Here is a 13,110-nt window from a genome sequence, read left to right on the forward strand (position 1 = left end):
CTCACACTTTAGATCAAGTGGTTTAGACTAAAAACATAAATTTTTTATTGTAAAATTTAATGCAGTATTTCCCGTTGATTTGTGAAGCTCTTAAAAAAACATGCTTATAGAATGCAATCATACCATCTAACTAAAACATGTTTTTAACTAAACAAACCATGTAGATCATATCTGCAGGGCTTCATTTGCCAAAAAGTACAAAAATACGGAAAAATGACTATTATCTACTAGAGAGTATTTGGCACAGTTGAGGGTAGAAAATATTAAACTTATATATATATATATATATATATATATATATATATATATATATATATTGGATATGGCCTTCAATTCAACGTTTATGCTTTGTTATGGGACTGGGTTGAAGGTAATTTTAGTATCCAAAATTGGACTATTACACAGCTGGACACATAAAGTGTGTACTTCATGACGTTTGAACGTGCCCTACATGTGTGGTGTTGTATCTTGTTTAGTGTTGGGTGTGGTTGCAATACCAGTGTGCAGTGTTATAAAAAACACGCATTGAAGTGCGCCAGCCTGAAGAAGAAGTTTATTTTATTTATTTTTAATTATTTTACTTTTTAAGTTTTCAAATTTTTTTTTGAGACTGGTGGAAACCAAAATGGAGTTTACTGGTAAATTAGGTTTCTACAATGTTCTTTTCTATCTCTATTGTGTAAATCAGTAGCTTCAAGATCCTAGAAATTTTGTGCACAAAGTATGTGGTTGTTTGCTATAGGGACCTCCCATCCCTTATTGTGGGTTTAATACCTTGCTAAAATTCTAAAGCTGCTCCATTTTGGGTCTTACTGATTTGACAGATCCAATAAATTCTGTTACTTTTTTTTTTTAAATTCAATGATCTCATAGCATTAGCTTGAAACAAGAAATAATCAAAACTAAAATTTGATGGGATGCTGATTAATCATCAAGTGCAAAGCACAAATATGGAGTGGGTAAAGACTAAAGTACAGTAGGTTAAGGTGAAAATCAGGACTAAAGTTACTAAATGATGCTTCTTCCAATAAGTTGGTTTTAGGAATGGCACTGTTAGACTTGAACTTGATAGGTCTAAGTTTGCTCATTCAAGGTACAAATTTGAAAGCAGATCATTTGTGGAGTTTCAACTCTTTGTAGTTCTTAGATTGTACTTTTATAACCTGTAAAATTCCAAATAATTGCAGGAAAATCTTTGAAAGGACAAAGCCAGAAAGTTCAACAGGCTGTTTTGCAGGTTTGATGCTTTTAGGGAGTTTGTGTTTGGAGTTCTATGCATCAGAGGCTGATCTACCAACTGCTCTTTTGCAGAAGTTCCGTACTGGTGGATATAATGTTATTGTTGCTACATCAATAGGAGAGGAAGGCCTGGACATTATGGAAGTTGATCTTGTAATATGCTTTGATGCCAATATTTCACCTCTCAGAATGATTCAGCGCATGGGAAGGACGGGAAGAAAGCATCATGGCCGAGTTGATATCCTATTTCTATATAGATACATTTATATTTGGGTTCTACAATATTTTGCTTCGGTGCATATGTAGTTGCCTCCTGTAATTGAGATGAACTTTATTTCTGATTTTCCTTTTCCAAGTTAAATGCCTCCTTGACTCTGAGTACTTATTCTAGCATGCGAAGGAAATGAATTAAAGGGTTATTTGAACAAGCAAGCAAAAGCCAAGGCAGTGGGAAAGCACATGTATAATGGAGGAACAAGCAGCTTCAATTTCCACTCAAGTCCTAGGATGGTGAGGCAGTATCTAGATATTATTTCCTTTTTCTTTTTGCTCCCTCAAATTGATGGCCTAGCTTCCCTATTTTTATTGTTCTCCAGTCTCTTTGCACCAGGTGCCCCATGTGTACAAACCTGATGTTCAGTTTGTTGAGTTGTCAATTGAAAAATTTGTTCCTCGTGGAAGGAAAGTCAAAGAGGATTCTGCAGCAAAAGTTCCTTGCTTGAACATGTCAGTTACTGAGACTGAGTTGTTAGCAAAGTACTTCCATTCTCCGAAAGAAGAAAACTGGAAGCCATCTCTTATTGCTTTTCCCCACTTTCAAGTATTTCCTTCTGGAGTTTACCATGTCCGACATTCATATAGAACAAGAATGCTGATTGATAGTATTCAACTTCTTCAAGAGCTTGTCCCACTTAACACAACCAAACAGATTTCTGATAATGAGGTAACCTACATGCATTTAGTTGATGTTAATTAGACAGACCACAAAAAACTAAGGGACCTTTTTTACTCTTGTCCAGGTCAGCACCTCAATTCCATGTGAACACGCTGAATCGGTTGCTCAAGATATTATTGGAGGTATATTTAATAGATGCTGAGTGCTCCACTACTTTGAATTGTGACCTGAAATCCATGCATCAGCTTCTTTTCAAGTCAATCCTACCCAGTATAGCTGGTCACATGCAACCTGTAATCCAGAACCCTTTATGGCCATTTTGCAATTGGTCCCCATTCTTCTAGATCAACTTCCTTTTTCTTTTAACCCAACAGACTTTAAGACATACAAAACAATTTCAGCAGGTGATGACTGCTTGATACAAATATATCAAGGCCTCTTTTGCAACATATCAAGGTCCCTTTGATAGTGCTCTTTTTGGTCCTTGTTCCTCTAAATGAGTTTCCTTTTAACCCCAGTAGTCACTAAAACATACAATGTGAGTGGGTAATAACTATTTTATGCTAGTTGAATTATGTCATTCAAGGCCTGGAGAATCAACTTAACTCAGGAAATGCATAGAGAAATTGTGTTTGTATCTTTATTGGTAAAATTAGATGAGGACATCATATTTGTTAAATACTTAAATGTATTGTTCTAATAGCTTTTTGCCTAAATCTCCTTTGGCTCAAAGCTGGCTAAGGGAAGTACACAGTATTCTTTGTGTATTATTTCTTCCATTTATTTATACCATTCTATTTCCAGGTTTAAGGGCAAGATTAGTTTTTTCAGATATTGTATGTCTTATCCATCAAAAAGTCTTGAATTTAACTATTGGCATATTAATCCATATAATTAAAATGTTAAAAATTCTGTATTTGTTGGTGTAACTGTAATGAGATATGTGAAAACACAATACAAGAGCCTCTTAAGGGCTTACAAGATCATAAACACAAAGTGCACATGCACAAGTCCACTATGGGACAATACAAAAGCCAACAATGGCTATAACAAGAGAATAAAATATAAAAAATAAAGGCTTTATTGATGAAATGCTTAAGTAAAAGCATCGAGAACAAAACTGGGCAAACACCCCTATATATACACTTGAAGAGGCCATTGGGGTGCCCCCAATAGAGTCGTTGGGAACTCCCAACCATCATATTTATGACCGTTGGGTAGCCTCCAACGACTCTATGGTCTAAAGACTAAGGGTGTCAACGGGTCTGGTTTACCCAGACCAAACCCTATAGTGTCCGGGTATTGTGACAAATAAGAAGACCCGATTAATACCTGGGTCCAGACACGAAGGTATGATTAATACATGGACCTGGGTATAGTTTGTAAAATTTTATACCAGACCTAGACCCGATCCGAGTTCCGATGAAGACCCACAAATTTTCAATGTAAAAATGATAAAAAATATTATTTTACCGGGTATGGTTCATGTAGTTCTTATCAGATCCGGATATGGTTTCTCTTATTAGTAGACCCGATTAAACCCAGGTTCAGACCTGATACCATACCTGAAAATCTGGCCCAAGTCTGGTTCTACTAAAGCCCATAAAGCCCATGCTCTAATTCTAAAAGACAAAAAATAATAAAAAATAAAAAGTGTAAAAACTGTTCCTAATGAACAGTACCTATTACAAAGGAAAAAATAACCAAAATGCCCCTGACTATAAAAACAATTTAAAGACATATATATATATATATATATATATATATATAACCTATTTTAACAGTAACTGGATGGGCACACAGGAGTAGCTTTTTGCCTAAATCTCCTTCCCCACTAACCTGGCTAAGAGAAGTGCTCAGTACCCTTTATGTATTTTTTCTTCCATTTACAATACCATTCTATTTCCAGGTATAAGGGCAAGATTGTTTTTTCAAAACTAATATCCCTTATCCATTAAGAAGTCTTGAAATTAACAACTGACAAATCCATAGATGTAGAAAATATTCAAAAACTAAATTGGAACACAAGCTATGTCACATGGGTGCGGGTGCGGGGATGCGGTAGTTTAAAAAAACTTGGGTGCGGGAGGGCAAAAGTATAAAAAATTAAATATATATAATATATAATATATATATATATAATTTTTAAGTTTTAATAGTAAACAACAGTAACACTAATGAAATAAAAACACAAAAACCTGTTTTTACAATTTTCTGAGTTAAACAGAAAGTATAAACCACCTTTATGTAATTTTATAAAAGTACAACGATTTTTTAATGAAAATTTAAAAACCAAACCTCAAAACAATAAATAGCATAGGGTCCTAAAAGTAATATTTGATAATAAAATGGGCTTTAATAGAAAAAATCAACTTAAAAAATATTAAAAAAAAACTTGTTTTAAGTAAACGAAAGAAGGGTCTCGACCCTTATTCCTTCTCTTTACTGAAACCCTAGACCTCAGGGTTTCCGTCGGTGACCTCCTTCGTCTCCGCCACCGAGCAGTGGCGCTCGACGAGAGTTCCCACCGATGACGTCCTCTGCCACCACCGAGCAGCGCCACCCATCGAGAGTTCCTGTCGAAGACCTCTGCTTCTTTCGGTTTTCTGGTAACAACTCGCTAGAGGGGATGAGCTCTCTCGCACAGCTATGGAGCGTCCACCAAGCCGTGGCCAATGGTAAGAGGAAAGACAGAGAAAGGAAAGAGGAAACTAAGCCTTGTTTCCCTTAGTCCTTCAAGGGAGCCCGCCGACAAAGAGAAGAGGGGAATCACACCCTCTCGCCTCTGGATCCAGCCCAACCACCACCGCCCGGTGTGAGGTGCGCAAAAGATGACTAAAACCCTCTATTTTTTCCTTTATCCTCTAACCCTTAACCCCCCCTATTTTTTTTAAATCTACCATCGATCCTACTGTGGTTCGGTGCCGGGGGTTTGTTGGGCGCTGTCTTGGGTTTTCGGTAGTTGTGGTCGAGGGGTTTGAATCGTTTGACCGCCTTCGATCTACCAGAGGCGGCAGAGATGACGCCCATAGCGGCTTTGATGCCTATCCCTCTTCCGATTCCCTTTTCTGATAGTAAATCCCTTAAACAAATGGGTTTCTTTTTTTTTTAAGTCTAAAATTTGGATGAATATGACCCTGGGTGCGTTGACCGCACCCAGGGTCAGGTTGACCGCACCGGGTGCCGCACCCGCACGCGCACCCGCGTCGCACCGTGTCAACGCGGGTGCGGCACCTGGTTGGCCGAATCCCTGTGACATAGAACACAAGCATACAAACAACAAAATATTTCTTCCAAACATGCTATCATAAAGCATATTCATCTATTGTATGAATAGTTATATGTAAAGGCCACAGAATGATGGGATCTTTTAATAAATTAGGAGATGCCCCAAAAATCAGCATCGCCTAAATAAGGTCACATGAGAAAGTGGTGCTTCAACTTGAAGGTAAGGAATGCTATCTTTTCAGCTCAGACTTCTCTAAGTAGCACTTGTGTAGATTATTATAATTTGAGCTTGGGACATGTCTAGATTTATAATGCATAGTAAATTGGATGGGCATACAGCTGAGGCCCCCTTTCTCCTCGGTTCACAGAGAAAATTAGGACTGGTGCCAACAGTTCTGGTTGCTACTCCAAGAAATCATGAAAATGGAAATCACCTGTTTTGTTTTGTGTTCCTAATCCTCTTCCTTGAATTCTGATCTTGAAAATAACATTTATAAATAAATGCAGCACAATTAGATTAAGTAATTTGACCAACAAGGAGCAAATTCAAATAATAAATGGATGAAAATGAAATGAAAAAGCATTAGGTAGACGAACCTGAGGATATTTTCTGAGTTTGACTCATTATGGTGTATGTTACCTCACCATAAACAACTGTCGGAGAAGATAAATCACAAGCAGTAGCAGTAGCTAGTTGGGAAAATGAGTTTATACATGTGATGCATCTTCTCTCAAAAGAAAAAAAAGTACTGCATCTTATGTCACCTACATATTCTTTTCTGTAGTGGCTAAATGTAGTTTTGTCGTTCATGCACTCTGAGGTTATGTTTGTTTTTGTTACAACTCTTTATTGTAAATACTTTTTCTTGTAAGGTCGTCACTAGTTGGCCATGGTTTTTTTGAGGAAGTGTGTTTTGTTTCCATGGTGTGAGAGCCCAAGTTTGCTTCCATTCTATTTTGCAACTCAAATTTATGTAAGCCTCCTGTATGATGTTTTCAGCTTATTTCTCTTCACCATGCTTTCAGCATTCTATTTGTGTTTCCCTTAGCTCTTTTTAAGTTGCAACTGGGTCCAAGGGATCAAACGAGATAGCTGGATGATAAGGTCTCACTATCATTACCCAATGGGTTTCAGTTTCAAACCCTACGGGGTTATCCCCCAGCTTGTCTGTCGAGAAGAAAAGCGACCATGGAGAGTTTCCAAATGTGATATTCTAATGCTTATCTAGACATGATTTTTGGGGTATTCTGCTGATGTTTCATCACCGTTGTATATTTGACTTGGTATTCATATTGTTGCCAACATTATTTTGGAGTTATAGGTATTTGGACAGCGAGTTCTTTTTTGTTTCTAATTTCTTGGTTCAATTAATTTGTCCTGTCATCATAAGGATTTTTTCAAGCTACTGAAATAATCTGGTTGAGAGAGTGGACAGTCTGTGTTAAAGTTGTTTAGGGGTATCATTTAACTGTTGTTTCAACTTTTGAGCTATGTCACATGGGTGCGGGTGCGGGAGCGGGTGCGGGTGCGGGGATTCGGCACTTCCAAAAAACCCGAGTGCGGGGGTGCGGCAGGGGCAAAAATGTAAAAAAAAATTATATATATATATAAAATTTTGAAGTTTTAACAGTTTAACATTTAACAGTAAACATTGTCATAAACTCATAATATGATTCATCATGCATGCAGTATATCAACCTAAATATCAAATTATCATTCAAATAAGTAAAGCAATTACATAAATCGACCTAAATATCAATCAAATAAGTATGCATAAAAGAACTAAATTACATACCAAAGTATATCCTGATGAAGTAATGGATGCTAATAATTTTCTTCTTCATCATCAAATGCATCATTAGAAGGAATACTGGGCTCAGCTAAATCCATGTTTGTTACGTTGAATTCATGTTCTCCCTCGAAGTCACACTCTTCTGGGTTTACATCCCAAAATTTGGATGTTCCTTGTCTGCATTATAAACCCAATTTGAAAATGATAAATACAATACAAGTATATTTAAATGAAAACTAAGAAATAATCAAATAACTAAGAGAGCAAATTAGTACCTGTATTCATCATTGCTTCGCGAAAGTAATCGAAGATTTGAATGAACATATACTAAATCCTCTGCACGCTTGCTGGTGAGTTTATTTCTCTTCATGTTGTGGATTTGAGAATATGTGCTCCAATTTCTTTCACAACAAGATGAACTAGCAGGCTGCGATAGCAATCTTAATGCAAGACGTTGCAGAAGAGGTGTTTCCGATCCAAATGTTGACCACCATGTGATAGGATCTATATTATCTTCTTCTCTCGCGAATAATGCCGGTGCATATAATCTCGAAGATGAAAATTTTCCAAACTCTTGTGTGACTTGATGTAGAAGATGTGCTTCTGGAAAAAGTCTTGTCATACACATATTTCTATGTCTTGATAGCTCTGGGTCTAAATTTGGAGGGACACGACCAATACCACCAGCCCGCCACTTATTTGCATAATATTTTGGATTAAGAGAATGTGCCATGCAATGCAAAGGAGTGTTGCTCTTATCCCATCTTCTGACTAAAATTGAATGAATATGATTAAAAAAATCTGAATCATCCAATGCAGGATTTTTTTCTTCATGCATGAAAACTATAGCTTGTATTTTTTCAATCATATTATCCCACATTTCATAAACTCTATGAAGCATGGGCTCATCCTTATCAACTTCTCTTAACATTTCCCAAATAGGTTGCGTAAATTGAAGGAAGTATACCACTCTGTCCCAAAACTCATCATCAAGAATGAATTTCTTAATTTCTTGAGCCTTCATATCATCATCAACACGATAGAATGTCCAATTTTCATCAGTCACCATGTTAATCAAAGCATTCTTCACTCTTTTAATCCTCTTCATCATCACAATGATGGACGCAAAACGTGTTTCAGCGACCTTCAACAATTTCAAATCAGAATGCCTATTAAATATAGCATTAGCACGATGGTGGTTAACAACAAAATTCTTAATGCTTTTGACATTTCTTTCTAAATCTTCAATCCATGAACATAAAGCATATGCTTGTGAATTTTCTTCTTCTTTGGGGTTGCATATGCTCTTTAGGGCTAGATTTAAGCTGTGTGCTACACAGGGAGTCCAAAAAATATGAGGGTACTCACTCTCCAAACTCAACGCTGCACTTTTACAAACCGGAGCGTTGTCTGTAATGATTTGTACCACTTTCTGATCACCCACTTCTTTTATCACTTCTATAAACAATCCCTTCAAATACTCTGCATTTTTATATTCCCCAGATGCATCAACTGCTTTCAAGAATATTGGGCCACTAAGCGAACAAGCAATGAAATTGATTAATGGACGCCTTTGAATATCTGTCCATCCATCAGACACAATGGAAACTCCATTTTGCTCCCATGAATATTTTTTAATTTCTAGCAACCTCTCCACGTTTGCCCTCTCTTCTGCAAGAAGTGTGGTTCGTATTTTTTCTGAACTTGGAGGCACATAACCACTCAAATTACAATTTCCCAAGGATGTTACTAAATCCTTCCAATAAGGATTTCTAGCCGCATTAAATGGGAGTGAACCAGAATAAAAGTACCTCCCAACTTTTCTATCCAATTCTTCTTTTCCATATGTATTGAATGCTGCTTGTATCGTTCCTCTACCTCCTAGATTGACTTTTCTTTTTTTTTCAGCATCTTCTTGGTGGCTTGCAAATGGCACACTGAGTGCAGAAGAATCGGCCATTGCCTTTCTCTTCTCATATTCTTCTTGTATTTTCTTGTATTGCCTTCGCATTGCCTCATCAACTTTTCTGCAAGCTGAAATGCCATGTCCTGGTATCTTCAACAAATGAGCCTTCACTCTTGTGTAAGACCCAACAAAATCTTTTTCGCAGAGCTTGCATCGAAATCTTTTGTTTCCACCACCTCCTTCTACAGTTTTTGCAAGTTTATCTACATGTACCCATAGTGGCCCCACATCATCAATCCCACTGCAACTATCAGCAAAACTAGCAGCAGAACTCACATGTTGGGATGAGGATGACGCAAGTCCTTTCCCTTTATCCGTCATTTTTATCCTGAAAACACAAAAAAAAATACATTACAATTTTCAAATCAATTCGAAAATACAGGGAGAAGGGGGGGCTCAGCCCCTCCCCTGCCAACCCAACAAGAGAGCGAGAGCGAGGGGGGCTCGGCCCCTCCCCTGTCGACCCCCCCAAAAAAAAAAAAACAGATGGGGGAGGGGCTCAGCCCCTCCCCTGTCGACCCAAAAAAAAAACTGATGGGGGAGGGGCTCGTCCCCTCCCCTGTCGACCCAAAAAAAAAAAAGATGGGGGAGGGGCTCGGCCCCTCCCCTGTCGACCCAAAAAAAAAACTGATGGGGGAGGGGCTCGGCCCCTCCCCTGTCGACCCAAAAAAAAAAAGATGGGGGAGGGGCTAGGCCCCTCCCCTGTCGACCCAAAAATAAAAAAACTGATGGGGGAGGGGCTCGGCCCCTCCCTTGTCGACCTAAAAAAAAAAAAGATGGGGGAGGGGCTCGGCCCCTCCCCTGTCGACCCAAAAAAAAAAAACTGATGGGGGAGGGGCTCGGCCCCTCCCCTGTCGACCCAAAAAAAAAACTGATGGGGGAGGGGCTCGGCCCCTCCCCTGTCGCCCCCAAAAAAAAAAAAACAGATGGGGGAGGGGCTCGGCCCCTCCCCTGTCGACAAAAAAAAAAAAAACTGATGGGGGAGGGGCTCGGCCCCTCCCCTGTCGACCCCAAAAAAAAAAAGATGGGGGAGGGGCTCGGCCCCTCCCCTGTCGACCCAAAAAAAAAAAGATGGGGGAGGGGCTCGGCCCCTCCCCTGTCGACCCAAAAAAAAGAGGTAGATGGGGGAGGGGCTCGGCCCCTCCTGTGCCGAAAAATGAGGGAGCAGGGTGTTAAATATGTATATGTAAATGGATATATTTCATGTACTGTATTGTACCACTGTACTGTATTGTACCACTTGTACAACATATAAATATCAATGGAAAGGGGAGAAGATCCTCCTATTGCCGCCCAACATTTTTTTTTTCTCTCTTCCCTCTTCCCTCTCTCTCTATCTCTTGCTACGATAGTAAGGTGACTCCCACATCTGATTTCTCACATGGTATCAAAGCCAAGGGCGTGGTAATCACGATCATCTGGAAGGCCCCTAAGGACCTTGACGTGCGTTTTTGGGCGTTCTCAAGGAAAGTGTTTTTTTCCATCTTTTCTCTGTTGTTTCTCCGTTGAATCACTATATTTCGACGTCGTTTCTTCATTTCCTCATATCGTGCATCTTTTCCTTCTTACATATTTTGTTATCCCCAATTTTATCAACCCTAATTTCTGTTTTCCCCAAATTTGGGAACTCTCATTTCTCAAAAGTGCCTCTTTTCTCAAACTTGTGATTTCTTATCTATTTCTTGCAATATAGTTGATAAATCGTACATTCTGCACGATTAACTGAAAAATCGTGATTTCCAAAACTCAAAAATTTCTGTCCGTACGGTTCTGTCCGTACAACCTGCGAATTTCTGTCGTGCTGTTTGATTCATCCTTGATCTTCTTCCTTATGGATTCTAAAATCAGCCCCGGATTTCTTTCTCAACTTGTTTCTCACAAATTAACTCATGATAACTACTTACTTTGGAAACGCCAAATTCTGCCGTTTATCCGAAGTCATGGTCTTTCCGGGCATCTGGATGGGGGATCACCCGCCCCACCTATGACTATTACGCAAGAGGTAACTGGTAATGATGGGAAGGTGAGTTGCATTGCTATTCCAAATCCTGCGTATGATGTTTGGTTTCAGAAGGACCAATCTGTGGTTGCCTATTTGACTGCCACGTTATCTGATCGTATATTACAAACTATCTCTGACCATTTTACTGCTGCAGAACTATGGAGACATCTTGCTCACTCTTATTCACAGGTTTCTGAATCACGTGCACTTCAACTGAAATGGCAGTTCCAATCTATGCGAAAGGGAACTAAGACCATTACTGAATTTCTAGGGGATATCAAAATTATCATTGATCAGTTGGCCGCTATTGGATATCCTGTTTCTGACAGAGATGTTGTTCAACAGGTATTGGGAAGCCTTGGGCCCCAATATCGTATGTTTTGCACTGCATTACAGGTTGCCTCTACACTTCCATGCTTTGAGGATTTACATGCCAAACTCCTACAGTATGAAGTTAGTTTGACTCAAGATCATCTTATTGATGATCCTCGGCCTGTCATGTTTACATCTGGGTCTACCTCATTTCGTCCACCTGCTGCTCATATGGGCCGTGGAGGACTCCTTCCTACTCCTACTGCTCCACTTGCCACTAGAGGTACCCGTGTCCCTACTTGCTTCCATTGCAACAAGCGTGGCCATGTGAAAGCAGATTGTTGGCACAACCCATAGAATCGCAACAAGGCAGGGAGGCCAGGACCAAGAGCTGGACAGATGAATGTTAGACAGTTTCAGGGGCAGCCGCAGGGAAATTTTCGAGCACATCAGGGTACTGATCAGGGACAGAGTGCAGGGTTGCCACATGATGTGCAACAAATTCTGATGACTGCATTTAACAACATGAATTTGCGTCAGAATGATGATGGAGTTTGGTATATTGATTCTGGAGCAGCCGCACATGTTACTTCTGATGCAGGTAAACTTTCCAACATGGTTCCTTATATTGGCACTGGCACTATTGTCACGGGAGATGGTTCTCACCACCCTATTTCTCATACTGGAAATGCATCTCTCTCTTTGTCACAATCTACACTACCATTGAAAAATGTCTTACTCACTCCTGTCATTGAGAAAAACATTTTATCTGTTTCTAAATTGGTTGATGAAACAAATTCATCCATGGAATTTACTCTGTCTTCTGTTTGTCTTAAGGACCTTCGAACCAAGAAGATGCTCGCTAAGGGTGAACGACGCGGAAACATGTACGTCTTCGAAGCAGCCCCCGGGACTTTGAAGACGTCATCTACCGTGACTCCATCTTTTCCTGCTTATTTGAGTCAGTCTTCTTCTGTTATGCAATGTAATAAGCCAGTTTCTTGGCATCGTCAGTTAGGTCATTGTAGTCAAGGGTTCCTTGACAAATTGTCTTCTCAGGGTTTTATTCCCAAAGTCAAATTAGATCATAAGTGTCCTAGTTGTAATGTCTGCAAGAGTCATGTACTTCCCTTTCAAAGTATCAATAAAAGAGCTTCCAAGCCATTTGAAATTATTCACTCTGATGTTTGGGGCCCAGCTCCTGTTTCATCTCTATCTGGCTCTCGTTATTATGTGTTATTTCTTGACTCTTTCACTCGTTACACTTGGATTTACTTTATGAAATCTAAATCTGAAGTGTTCAAACTTTTCAAACAATTCCATGCTCTTGTTCAGAACCTTTTCAATTCAAATATCACTTATTTCCAGTGTGATGGTGGTGGAGAATACATATCTCATGATTTTAGTGAATATTTAAAGGACCATGGCATCACACGTAACTCCTCTTGTCCTTACACTCCACAACAGAATGGAGTAGCAGAACGTAAGCATCGGCATATTGTTGAAACCGCGTTAAGTATGATGCACAATATTGATATTTCTTTCTCTCTTTGGACTGAGGCCTTTCACACTGCAGTGCATATCATTAACAGGTTGCCTATGGAATTATTAGGAGATCAGTCTCCTTATTATTTGCTTCACGGTTCTCACCCTTCTTATGATGATTTGCATGCTT

The 13,110-nt window shown here is 39.2% G+C and overlaps 2 protein-coding genes across 2 annotated transcripts in view; one reads left to right on the forward strand and one right to left on the reverse strand.

The window, feature by feature from the left end:
• The window catches only part of FANCM (DEAD/DEAH box RNA helicase family protein), a 78,948-nt gene that overhangs the window by 57,633 nt on the left and 8,205 nt on the right, over positions 1–13,110 (forward strand). Inside the window, exons 14-18 of the mRNA XM_089987014.1 lie at positions 1,188–1,237; positions 1,312–1,477; positions 1,622–1,749; positions 1,850–2,182; positions 2,259–2,316. Coding sequence (XP_089843140.1) covers positions 1,188–1,237; positions 1,312–1,477; positions 1,622–1,749; positions 1,850–2,182; positions 2,259–2,316 — 735 coding nt within the window. The remainder of the gene's footprint in view (positions 1–1,187; positions 1,238–1,311; positions 1,478–1,621; positions 1,750–1,849; positions 2,183–2,258; positions 2,317–13,110) is intronic.
• On the reverse strand, positions 7,091–9,567 carry LOC149848267 (putative transcriptional regulator tpeD). The gene is made up of 2 exons (XM_089986974.1): positions 7,431–9,567; positions 7,091–7,332 (listed from the first exon to the last, which is right to left on the reverse strand). The coding sequence occupies exons 1-2, from the start codon at positions 9,440–9,442 to the stop codon at positions 7,188–7,190; spliced, it is 2,157 nt and encodes a 718-aa protein (XP_089843100.1). The 5' UTR covers positions 9,443–9,567; the 3' UTR covers positions 7,091–7,187.

The sequence above is a fragment of the Nuphar pumila genome, chromosome 1 (genome assembly GCF_984573655.1).
Source record: "Nuphar pumila chromosome 1, dmNupPumi1.hap1.1, whole genome shotgun sequence".
Classification (NCBI taxonomy): Eukaryota; Viridiplantae; Streptophyta; class Magnoliopsida; order Nymphaeales; family Nymphaeaceae; genus Nuphar; species Nuphar pumila.